The sequence below is a fragment of the Amphiura filiformis genome, chromosome 16, assembly GCF_039555335.1.
Source record: "Amphiura filiformis chromosome 16, Afil_fr2py, whole genome shotgun sequence".
NCBI lineage: Eukaryota > Metazoa > Echinodermata > Ophiuroidea > Amphilepidida > Amphiuridae > Amphiura > Amphiura filiformis.
This window is the reverse complement of record NC_092643.1, coordinates 5,543,830-5,557,352: the sequence shown is the minus strand read 5'-3', so window position 1 is coordinate 5,557,352 and position 13,523 is coordinate 5,543,830. Positions and strand designations below refer to the sequence as shown.

At 38.1% G+C, this 13,523-nt stretch overlaps 1 protein-coding gene across 1 annotated transcript in view; it reads left to right on the top strand.

Annotated features, from left to right (window-relative positions):
* The window catches only part of LOC140136473 (uncharacterized), a 124,264-nt gene that overhangs the window by 46,726 nt on the left and 64,015 nt on the right, over positions 1–13,523 (top strand). Inside the window, exons 13-20 of the mRNA XM_072158195.1 lie at positions 111–377; positions 905–1,043; positions 3,861–3,974; positions 5,433–5,615; positions 6,601–6,794; positions 8,321–8,348; positions 8,911–9,089; positions 11,326–11,377. Of these exons, the coding sequence (XP_072014296.1) occupies positions 111–377; positions 905–1,043; positions 3,861–3,974; positions 5,433–5,615; positions 6,601–6,794; positions 8,321–8,348; positions 8,911–9,089; positions 11,326–11,377 (1,156 nt within the window). The remainder of the gene's footprint in view (positions 1–110; positions 378–904; positions 1,044–3,860; positions 3,975–5,432; positions 5,616–6,600; positions 6,795–8,320; positions 8,349–8,910; positions 9,090–11,325; positions 11,378–13,523) is intronic.

Genomic DNA, 13,523 nt, shown 5'->3' with positions numbered 1-13,523 from the left:
GTGACAACGATCACTTAAAAGCGTGTGCCTTGTGTCAAGTTGTAACTTGACTACACGCTGAGGATTTCTACACTTTTCCAATTTTTTTTCTTTTCTATTTAAACACATAGACAACTACACCACCAGGAACTTATAACCAACAATGTGAAGTCCTCTCAGATGATAAGTTCCATGTGACATGGCAGATTGATCCAATCCAGCAAGCTGTGGACATAACCTTGGATGCTAGAGTCGAACCAGGGACCTATATGGCATTTGGTCTGAGTGGTTCTGATTCATCCTCAGCTATGATAGGAAGTGATGTTGCTGTGGCATGGATTGATAGCCAGTCTCTTAATGGCATAGTGCAGGATTATTACTTGGAATCAAGGCAGCAGGTGAGTCAAACCTCAGTCCTATATAATAAGAGTTGAACCAGGGACCTACATCCCATTATACACTTTTCCAGGGGGGTACTTCCGCAAAATACGTCACCCTGGAGGTGTCACATTCTGTTCATTTACATTGTAGGATACAGACATTTCATCAGAGAAAAGGGATTTTCTACCAGAGGACTCCAGTAGGCATGGATTGATAGTCAATTTCTTTGGGTCACCTCAAGTTCGGTAGTGATGTCAAGGCCTTTTCATGTTTGTGCTGGAAGTGTGCCAACAAACCGCCCTTTACGCGCCGTTCGTATACGCTCTGCGCGATTAACATTCCTGCATGCAATTTAATACTCCGACAAGCGAACATCACTTGCGAACCTACATCACTGCCGGCGAACCAATGTATAATACGAGATTTTACTTGTATGAGAGTGACAGAAGTTTTAGAATTCTGTAGTTTCCTGTAAAAAATCAATGAAATGCAAGCTGAGGACTTGTGACTTTAATTCATGCAATTATTGGGTTTTTGTTTACAGTGTTTGGTAGCATCAGGTCAAGGAGCATGCCCAGATCGTATCTCATCAGCACAGAACAGTCGTGATGACGTGACACTGACTGGATACTCATATCGCAATGGTATCTCGTCAATCTCATTCCGCAGACCATTGAACACAGGTGAGATAACATGTAAAATCAATCAAAATTTGTAGCAATGGTGAGGTAAACAAGACAAAATAACTAAAAAAAAGAAAGCCGGTGATGAGGGTTTCATAACCCATCCCAAAAAGATAGTATCCAGTTTTTGGTCCATGAGGTCTTAAATCAAGCCCTTACAGATAAAGTTATTCCGTACAGTTATTCCGATACCTCATTTGTCCAAATCGATGCTGAATTGATGACACAATGACCTTTTGAATGCACCTACCCAGGATTTTAAAGTTGCAGTAATTCCTATTGATGTGGGTTTTCTGCTTCTCAAGATTCTTCATAAAGGTATACCATAACAACAGAGATAGACTAATTAGTCCATCAGACTATTTGACTTCACTTCATGGGTTTTATTGAATACAGATACTCTTTTACTCCTTCCTCAATGTTTTACCCTTCACTCGTTACAGTCAATATCTGGTATGTCCTCCTGCTGCTCTCAGTGAAACAAATTGAATATTGAGCAACAGGACCAAATTAGCAATACTGCAACCTTCAAAATTAAGGTGATTGCATTCAAAAGGTCATTTTTGTCATCAATTTGGACAAATGAGGTATCAAACTGTGCGGAATAAATTTATCTCTAACATACTTTTGGTAGATCCACCCCTTCTTTGACTTATGGACCAAAATTAAACTGGATACTTTCTTTTTGGGATGGGTTTATTTGGAAACCATGTAAATGATTGGAATAACTAACACTTACAGGTGTATGACCAGATTGATGGCCCCATCCCCCTCTCACTTCAACCTATCAAAATACTGATTGTTGGCATCAGAAGAAAGCTCATATTTTTCTTGTAATACCAGTGAAATTTGAGGCATTTACATGTTATGAACGAAAAAGTGATAGCCTCATCCCCCATGATGGTTAACGCCAGTACTGTTCTATAAGGTATTGCTGATTGCAAAAACTCAGCTCGCGCTATATGTATGCTCAAAATGCTACCTTTCTCACAAATAAGTAGCTAGTACATAGTTTGGACTTACACATACACAGTGACCTCAACTGATACACATAACTTATCATCCAATTTGGGGTCAAAGGTCATTTACGGGTAATTTCCGTATATAGCTAGGTTGTGTACACTGTCTAGTGTTTTTAATTTGTTACTTAAAGCCATTTACGATTGTAAAATGAATTTGTTGAATTTTTTTTCAAACCTGATAAATTTGGCATATTAAGGTGGCTGTGTACTCTCAGACATGCATGTAGTAAAAGTGCAATAACTTTGTAATTATTCGCGCAAAACATATAAAAGTATACATTATTATGAAGGCAAGACATCAATAAATCTTAATATAAATACATATTTGGGGTAAAAACAACAATTTTGAAGAAAATCACAAAAAAGTGAGTTTTTGGCAATATTTGTTAGGTACATCATAACAAAAAAACACTCTTTCCAAAATATTTTATTTTGCCTTTAGCTCAATCTTGAGGCTCCATTCCAAAAACGGTTTTAGATATTGACCATATAAGGCATCAAAATGAACTTTTTAAAATTCAAAAACGCCTATTTGCACAAAATGATGCCCAAAATCGGAAATAGACCAAAATATAAAAAAATGAGAAAACCGTTTCTTGAGTCGATCATGCTTTTTACGATGATCATATTTGCTTACCTATAGATGCTGTATTTATTGAGTTATCGTGGTACCTAAATCGTCATTTTACCGAGAAATGAGTTTTTGAAACTTATATTACGTGAACATCGGGTAAATCCACAGCCCCTTGAGAAGTTTGAGCGAAATCCATTCATAACTTGATATTTAAATCGGGGGAAAAAACATGAAAAAACCCACATTTTATCAGCTAAAACGGAGCCATTTGACCACTAGGTTTTTGTGAAATCAGTGCTTCCGTGGTGTTTCCATAAGATGCGCCGCAAGATGCAGATAAGCGTCGCGTGTCGTCGCGTGATATTTGTGCGTTAACAAATTGCGCGATACGCAACGCGATGAGTTGTTCTTGTGGCGTGTACCTTGCTGGTACAACAAAGATTTTCTTTCCTTTTCAATTTCAAACACGAGTGGAATAGTGAAATAAAATCCTTAAAATATTGCAGTTGGAGTTTACAAATCTGGATTTTCATTCCTTGTATTTATAAAAAACATAACAAGGTACAAACATATCATAAAAACTCAATTTTGAGAAAGAAACAATGGCTAGAGTACACAGCCGCGTTAATGTTTACACATGTCCTAACTCAACACCTAATTGGATTCAGCCAAATTCATTGTGCTTGTAGGACAACAGAGCAATGTTAAATCCCCCATAGAACACCACAGTTAAGCTGCCAATAGTAAGTGGATTTCCTTTCATTTTACCTCACGAATGTTGGCTTAAAATGACCAGAAAATCTTTCTGACAGTTACTTATGCTGGTTTCATACTTTCCTGCTGCTTTGCCGCTCTGACAAAGATTTTGCTTTACTGCGCAGTCGCACCAGAAACGAAGGCGGTGACCAGCAGCAAGCCGATATATCGATCACTCCACCGCTTTGCCCAACCGGCAGCATCGCCAGGAGTTGAATTCAAGTCACTGACCTCGGGAGCGGCACCACTCTGAAACAACTTTTGGCGGTGCTGAGCGGCAACATTGGCTTTCATAGTCATGCCGCTGCCGCTTGCAGAAAAGTACAAGCGGCATGATGAAGCGTCACATCGCTCGGCGGCAAGCGGCAGAAAGTATGAAACCAGCATTAGTGTTCATTAAAAAAAATGTGACAAAAATGAGATATTATGGCTGAAGCAAAAGTTTTGTGTTGATTGTTTTTGCAGGTGATGCATACGGAGACAAGCCAATACCTTTGGACAGACAGGTGTATATTTCATGGGCTATTGGTCAAATCAATCCAAGTGGATATGTTGTTTACCATTCAATGAGAACAGAAGGTATGTATAGAGTTTAAAGAGTAATCATTGCTGGCCTGCGGCCACAGGCCAATTGGCCAGGAAGGTGGCCAACATTTGTTTCTGTGCAGCATATGTTACCAGCAATTACTATAAGTTTATACTAGGATTTGGGCAGATGAACTTGTCCTTACATGTAATTTTCTTTTACACTGGTCTGGACCTTGGCAAGTTCAGGCATGAGAATTTTAAGGCTTTTGCCAGAATTCAGGCAGTTTTGTTGTCCAAATTTACACATTTTAATTTTTAGCCTGATTTGGGCCTTCTGAGGCCAAATTAGCATGCGTTTTCAGTCAGTTTTCAAAAAAGCCATTCTCGTGCATGCAAGTTGAACACTTCAATAACATCATGGATTATGTTTTGCCGTAAAGTGTTGAGCTTGTTGTAATCCCAGGGGGCAGGTGCAGCGGGGTTTGGGGCACTCAACACAAATGGCTATGTGGGTATGTCCCCCCGGAAAGACCCATGTTTTTTGAACGCGCAGCTCTGTAAGACCCCTAAATTTGGCCAAATTAGAGCTCTGAAAAACCCTTGATTTTGATAATTTCAGCTCTAAAAGACCCCTTAATTGCTCATTCCTCAATTTCCAACCAGAAAGCCAAGCCAGTACTACAAAATAAAAGATACCCAAACACATACCCTCCACACACACATTCCAGGGGAGCATACCCACCAAAAATGTACGATGTGCCACCCCTGAATGAAAATTTAAATATGGAAACAAACAAGACAAACTTGGACCTATTTTTCAGATTTAGGTTGTAAATGATTAGTTTGGCTTTAGTGCCAATCATTATAGGCTATGGAGGCCTTTCAACAGCATTCCTTATTATTTGGTGGGAAAGATTGTTGAACTTTTTACACTGGGGTCAAGTTCAAAATTGCTCGGACCTGGTTAAAAACAATACTTATGTATTCCTCTAATTAATCTGAATGATTTTGATGTCTTTTTATATACATGTGTATCATTGTAAAATTGTTGCATTACAGTTTTCTTTATACTACTATGACAATTTTTAATAAACCTTTTATGAATGAATGAATAAATGAATGAATGAAGGAAGGAAGGAAGGAATGAATGTATTGCCAGAGGATCACGATGGCATGGATTTTGATCAAGTTTAATTAATTTTGAACTTGATGACCCTCTGTGCAAAGATCAATAATGTTGAATTGGGGTACTGTTGAAATGCCTCTAGCCTAGATTGATTATAATTATTAGCACTATAAGTATAATTTCTCTGCCAAATATGACAACTTTAACTTGCTTTGCATGATTGTAGTACCTGTGAACCGAAATCTCTTGCACAAAGCTTATAGTAAATGATGTAATTCAATCAGCCAAACAGAACCCTACTTCTGTGTTTATGGGTGAAAATGATTTAAAAAGTGCCAAACTTCTCTATTATCTAATTGTAAATCTGTTATTCTTATCCACAGGAAATTTGGCTCTAGACTTTGGTCGTGCTGGCACTACCAGTTGCCCTATGTTGACAGATAGCACAGGTCCGCCAGATCTACCGCCATGGCCACAAGTTGAAATTGATGCTGGTACTCAAGTTACTCGGTTCAGGGCTGAAATTGGTCAGGCTGGTGGTGCACGTGGATATGAAGGAATCACAGGTGAGATATCAGCTATATTAATGGAGTCTGTCATGATGATATTATAGACTGGTATAATAAAAGTCAAAATTAAAGATAGCTCACATCTGATGTATCAGATGTCATTCAGAGTCAGAGACGATTTGTTTATGTGTTGTCGTGATGATTGAAATATTGCAACACAGTAGCGAAAAAATAGTGTGCATATGGATAGTTTTTCACCTTCAAACATACAAACCATCTCAAAAATTTTAATAATAGGAAGCATTCCTTTATGAAGGCAGCATGTCAACAATGCACTCTCACAGTACCAGCATCGTATTCATGATCTTTATATAACCTGACATATACAGGACAGTTATATAAGGAGTCCTGTTTATAATGCTGGTGAATTCATTGTGGAAGGGATTTCAATGCAAAGCTTTTGAAAGAGCTACTTAAATGCTGCTATTTTAAAGCCAAAGTAATGTTAAACTAGCTAGGTTTTGTTGCACCCAGAGCAAGGATATAAAAAATAAAGGTAGGTTCCTCTAAAGCCACGATTTATCCGCGATACGGAAAAACAGAAAAATTCACGGAATTCAGGCTTTGCTCACAGAAATTTGAAAATGCCACAAATAGTGAAAAGCTGTGTAAAATGTCTACTGGTGTGCTGATTTGCAAAATAAAACAAAGAAAAGGGATTATTTAGCAGTAGCCAACCATTAAACAATCCATTCTGGCATCAATTCTAGACCTACAATGCAAGATTCTGGCCATTCTACAGTAAAAGGTAAGACAGAATACACTTTTAAAACATGTTTGTTTGAACTTTTCAGTGCTTTATAGTGGAAAACGGAAAATCACGGAAGTCGTCCAATTTGTAACACAGAATTTAAATTTTGTAACACAGAGAAATCGTGGCTTTAGGTTCCTCCCTCAGAATTACAAAATGTTGCAAATAAGAGCCATGTATAGTTGTGTTAGCCTGGTATAGTAAACGAGTATCACTTTATTTACTTTACAGGTATAGCAGGTTGGGGAATCGCTTGGTACATCAATGATGAATTGATACCCATCTTGACGCTGACCAGAGGAGTGACCTATACCTTCCAAGTCTTTGGTGGTAATGACCGGTCATTCCCTGCGAGTTATCATCCATTTTATATCACCAATGACCCTGTAGGTGGATACAGCCAAGCACTACCACAAGAAAGACAGGTAGGTGTGATATATCAGGAATAATCAATATGCCCATCCCTACACTAAGGAAAAAAAAGATAAATTTGCCATGTGTAGCTGCCATGAGTACAATATATTATGTGTAAATTGCCAAATCTTCACAAGGCAGCTATTGCAATTACTCACTTCTGGCTGGCACTGAGCAGTTGATTTGTCTATGCTTGCATGGACCGTGCTAAATATAAATACAACAAATGGCAATTAGAGCAAAATGCAAGCTTAAATAGAAGTAAAACACAAGCATTAGAATAGGACATTGCAGTGTGACATTTTTTTGATAGATGACAATGGCAGTGTTGTCGCTGAACATACCTGTTAAAGCACATTCAACTAGCTCAGTGGTTATATCTACAGATTGTCACATCTGCAGAAGAAATAAACTCCTCAACAAAAGTTTGGAAAGTTTTTTCAAGCAGCTGTATCTCCAATTATTTGCGACATATTCATATCGTGTTGCATATCACTGGATAGCTACAATACTCCCCTTTACAATGACACCCCATTTGAAACATCAACATTTTTCATGGCTGAGTACACGCCTTGTGAATGTAGTGGGGTCTCAAACAGAATTTGCCAAATTGATCATTATTCTGTGCTCAAACAAAGCTAGGCACTAACCACAATAGCAGCTGGAAAAAACACAGGCAGCCACAATGGTCAGGCACCTTCTCCTCATGCTGTTCACCGACCTGGTTACACGTCACTGTGGGATGGAATTCCATTCTTCAACAAGGATTCGTCGCAGGTCATTCAATGTGGTTGCATATGGCATGGGCTTCTCTGGCACGCACAGCACGATCAAGCTGGTCCCACAAGTGTTCAATCGGGTTGAGGTCTGGCCCCTGGGTCTGGCCTGATGGCAGGCCATTTTGACTCTACTCCCATATTTTGTAGGTAGTCGTTGACTACCGTGGCTATATGTGGGGCGAGCGGTGTCATCTTGGAGGATTGCATTAGGTCCCAGATTGTGAAGTTATGGGATTGCAGCTTGCTGCACAGAATAATGGTCAATATGGCAAATTCTTTTTGAGACCCCACTATATTCACAAGGCGTGTACTCAGCCGTGAAAAATGTTGTTGTTTCAAATGGGGTGTCATTGTAAAGGGGAGTATTGTAGCTATCCAGTGATATGCAACACGATATGAATATGTCACAAATAATTTGAGATACAGATGCTTGAAAAAACTTTCCAAACTTTTGTTGAGGAGTTTATATCAACTTTCTTGCCTTTTTATATCTTGATTCACTTAAATTAAATTCACTAAATGCTGCTTGAATACTATGGGCACTGATCTCTTTGCCAACATACCATTAGGAATCAAGGAAAGGCCTCTTCCGTGATATCAAACAAACAAAGCGCTTGTAACTGGTTATGCACGCGATATCAGTACCCGCAACTTGGCAAAACAAGTGTATCCAGGACTAGTAGAGGAAATATATTTTCCCCTTTTTCCTTGACTGTTGAAATGATGATTGAGAAGTTTTGTAATTGTTTGCATTTCAGAATGCTGTCATTTATGCAGGACCAACCGGTAAGTAAACATTGCAGTTGTCATTTTATTTTATATAGTATCCAGGGCTTAGAACCTGAACTGGCTTGGTGTTTTGAGTTTAAAATTTTACTTTTTTTCTGAAACTTCAGACACTCCAGTAAAAACAATGATTCTCCAATTCTCCTTGACATATGAGACCAATTTTTCACCGGGTTAAGTTCTTTGACTTGGTGGAGGCAAATGTCAAAAAAATTATCTGCTCTCTCTCTCTCTCTCTCTCTCTCTCCATTACAACATTTGAATTGTGGGGCAGATGCAGTAAATGACAAAGACCTCACAGCCAGTTTGGATCAGGGTAACATCTGGCTGTCTGTACACCCTACCCTGTGCATCATGGGAGAACAGTGTCTGGCATTGAATAAATAAAACTTGTATATATTGTGTCTATAATAGTGGACCAAAATGACATTATTTGATTTTTGATGTGTACACATAATTATGTAGATGTGCAAGTAAGCAAACATAATGTACCATAAAATGTAGCATGCAATAGCATAGTGGTGTTGATGTTGATTCTGATATTTCCCATTCCATTCCACAGAGGGACCATTGTGCGAATGGCAGAGTACAGGTGCAGCCTCTCCTGATAATTTCAACACGTTTGCAGAGTTTCGTGATGCAGGCCTTACTCGTGTATGCTCTGGATCTAGTAATGCACAAAATGGAGGAATTTTAACATGGAGACCTGATGACAATACACCAGATACAGTCTACTACCAGGTTAGACACATTGTTGTGATTAACGTATACTGATGAATACTGAGCACAAAACTATAGGGTCCACAACTTATAAGTTCCCCCTAATACTTTTTAATATAAGTAGGTATGTGACAATCAGCTACCCAGCAGAGCATAGATGTGGTCCCATTGACTGTTTGTGCATTGATCTTGGCTGCCAGCTGAATGCTGTTTTCATATCACTGTAGTGATTGCAATTTAGGTTATTTGGATGAAAGAAAATACTGGTGACTTAAATAATAGTTTCCTCTTTTAGGTCATTTTTTAATTTTTTTGTACTATTTTCAGAAGTTGAAAAATTTTGCAGTCAAACGTTTTGGCTTTTTTAACAATCATTTATTTTGATGAAGGAATATAGGTCATTTTCTGAAACACATATGTCATGTTAGTACATATATTTATCTATTTCCAGGTGTAATATGAGCAAAATCTATGGACAGAAATGTTGTTTTTGAACATGATAAAATTGGTGATGTGGACGGAAAATTCCAAAATGTGCAATCAACTATGCATGAAAAGCTGAGCGTGCTGAGTGAATGTGCGAGGGTCATTCAAAAAGTTCTACCTGTTGGATCATAACTTTTGTTTTATTAAATATAGCTACTTAAAAATTTGCATACATATAGTTCGAAATGTCACCTACAGGTGGTGAAAAAAATCATGTCAAGATCATTTTCAGATTTTTGTAGGTGACCTGAAAACCACAGTAAGATATGGTTCACGGAAGCGGTCAAAATATGTACAATATTTACAAAGGCGTCTCAAGTACAGTGTGTTGAAGATCCCATAATTATTCCATTTGGTCATGTTATACAGTAAAAACTGTATAAAGCACAAGAATAATCACAAAATTATATGTACTGGTTAAAAGGTTGCCACAAACTGAACATGTTGTACATTAATATGCACAAAACTAAAAGAACAAAATAGCCAGTGTAATAAATTTAGTATAAATGACCACAAACACAGTTTATGAAGATATTGACTTTAATAAAACATGGTGTAAAATGGAGGCATTATGTCGCTTTCTTTGGAATAAAATACTGCAATAGATCACAAAGGGAATTAAATTTACTTTTTTGACTGAAAAAATGTGTTATAGTAGATTTAACTTTTGTATTTTATCTAAAAGCGCAGCTAGAAAGTCACGCTGTAGGGATGGACCCTATGCTGATTATCATTACCTGAAATGTTACAAAAGATCCCTCCAAAAATTGGAATTCTGGGTAATTTCTGTCTATAATAATTTTACTTTTTTAGTCACAGATGATGTTTTGGACTGTAAGGTGATTATTCATTCACAATTTATATTGTTACTAATATGATTTTTTTGTATAAAGAGGGAAGTTTGTACATTGACTGCACGCATGTTTTCAAGTGCAATATCCAAAGATGCGTCCCCGTTTCCGGTGTACCATATGTTACTGTAGTTTTCAGGTCACCTATCAAAATCTGAAAATGGTCTTGACATGAATTTTTCACCACCTGTAGGTGACATTACGAACTATATGTATGCACATTTTCAAGTAGCTACCTTTAACAAAACAAAAGTTATGACCCAACAGGTAGAACTTTTTGAATGACCCTCGTATGAATTGACAGTCTTACAAAAGGTCACACATTCATGACATTTGTCCATTGCTTTTTAATGGATAATGATGGACCAAAGTTGTGCATGTTTGGTAAACCTAAAAATCCTCTAACTCTCTTTATATTATTTAAGAAATAATTATTTGACTATGGGCAATAATTTTGGTATCATTTTAAAGCATTTTTTAAACCCTTTCCAATGATATCAGTTACACAGGAATTATTAGCTTTTGAATTTTTTTGTCACATACCTAATATAAGTCGAAAATATTTTACGAAATGTATAACTGTAAAAAGATATGTATTGCCCTATTTGTTCTACCCCTGTGGACCACTTTATAGCATCACACGTTATTGCGTTCAGTCACAATGGCTAATTGTTTAAGAAAAGAGGCCGCTTATGTCAATGCTATATTCCAGTTGAAATCCATACACCCCCTGTAGAAGACATAACCTTAATTGCCCACATAGGGGGGTGTAGATTTCAAAAGGTACCCTTACCTGTGTGGAGGATTAAGGTCATGTCTTCCATAGGGGGCATGGATTTCAACTAGAATAGCCCATCAATGTACTCAATGATATTCTTTTGATTAGAATCCTGTGATAAATTTAATTATTTTCATTGCAGTGTTACACCCATAGATATCTTGGTTGGAAGATTAATGTTGTGGATGCACAAGGTAAGAAGATATCAAGTAATTAAGAAAATTAGCATTATAATAAAATATGTGAATCTCAATACCTGTCTGTATGCCAACTAAAGGGGTGGTCCGATTTCATTACATGCTTTTTTCGCCTTGTTTGAATGACCTTGATCCCCACTCCCCAGTCCCCACCTATTACAAAATAGGCCTATCTGAAGCTCTGTGAAACAAAAACAAAGAAAAATAAAGGAAGGATTAAAGGCCTATATGAAGACAGGCAGGAAGACAGTATGAAGGAAAGAAGAGAGATATTGAGAAGGAAAAAAAAGAAGAAAAAAAGATAATATATAGTCAAATGCAGCAAACCTTTGACGAGCGCGACTACCGTGATGTTGCAAATTCGGCGCTAACAACGCGTACGGCGCACAGTTCGTTCATAAATTTCCACTCGGCAACAACAGATCGCCTCAGCAGCCAATCAGAGACAAGTGTGTGCAACGCAGAAAATACGCGATGTATCCTTACAATACGCGCTCGTCAAAGGTTTACTGCATTTTAGTATAATACAATACAATACAATACAAAGAGCATTTGCACCATTTTCAAAAGGCTCAGAGCGCTTACAAAATAAAAACCTTAATATTACCACTACACTTGAAAGTGCATCTTAAAAATATAAGCATTCAATACAAATTATGGAAACAAATAAGTTTTCAGAGTTTTTTGAACATATTTTGTAGATGAAGATTGTCTAATATAGACAGGTAGCTTATACCACTCTTGATGCAAAAACTGTAAAAGTTCTATCACCAGCTGATACTCTAGTGATGGGATAGTCAAGACGAAGATAATCATTGCAAGATCAGAGTTGGGAGAAGTTTGGAGAAAAAAAGTGGAAAAAAGACTCAACTGCTGGTGTCTTGGCAGAACCAGTGGTTGGTCCTGGTTTCTACTGTTCAATGGAATGTTGATAAACTGCAGGTTATACCAGGGTACAGCAGAGGGTGACCAGCAGGAAGCCATCCCTTATGAAAATTCTCAACTAAACATCTTTATTTTTTATAGCTCCTAAACCAGGAATGTGTCCAGATACTACAGGCCCAGGCATTTGTGTAGAGTTATGTTCAAGTGATATGGATTGTTCTGGAGATTCAAAATGTTGCTCTAATGGGTGTGGCCATACCTGTGCTGCTCCAATCCCTGCAGGTTGGTTTAGGGCATATCATATACTAGTAGTCATAGTGTGAGATTCAAAATGTTGCTCTAATGGATGTGGCCATACCTGTGCTGCTCCAATCCCAGCAGGTTGGTTTAGGGCATATCATATACTAGTAGTCATAGTGTGAGATTCAAAATGTTGCTCTAATGGGTGTGGCCATACCTGTGCTGCTCCAATCCCAGCAGGTTGGTTTAGGGCATATCATATACTAGTAGTCATAGTGTGAGATTCAAAATGTTGCTCTAATGGGTGTGGCCATACCTGTGCTGCTCCAATCCCTGCAGGTTGGTTTAGGGCATATCATATACTAGTAGTCATAGTGTGAGATTCAAAATGTTGCTCTAATGGGTGTGGTCATACCTGTGCTGCTCCAATCCCAGCAGGTTGGTTTAGGGCATATCATATACTAGTAGTCATAGTGTGAGATTCAAAATGTTGCTCTAACGGGTGTGGCCATACATGTGCAGCTCCAATCTCAGCAGGTTGGTATAGGGCATATCATATACTAGTAGTCATAGTGTGAGATTCAAAATGTTGCTCTAATGGGTGTGGCCATACCTGTGCTGCTCCAATCCCAGCAGGTTGGTATAGGGCATATCATATACTAGTAGTCATAGTGTGAGATTCAAAATGTTGCTCTAATGGGTGTGGCCATACCTGTGCTGCTCCAATCCCAGCAGGTTGGTTTAGGGCATATCATATACTAGTAGTCATAGTGTGAGATTCAAAATGTTGCTCTAACGGGTGTGGCCATACCTGTGCTGCTCCAATCCCAGCAGGTTGGTTTAGGGCATATCATATACTAGTAGTCATAGTGTGAGATTCAAAATGTTGCTCTAACGGGTGTGGCCATACATGTGCTGCTCCAATCCCTGCAGGTTGGTATAGGGCATATCATATACTAGTAGTCATAGTGTGAGATTCAAAATGTTGCTCTAATGGATGTGGCCATACATGTGCTGC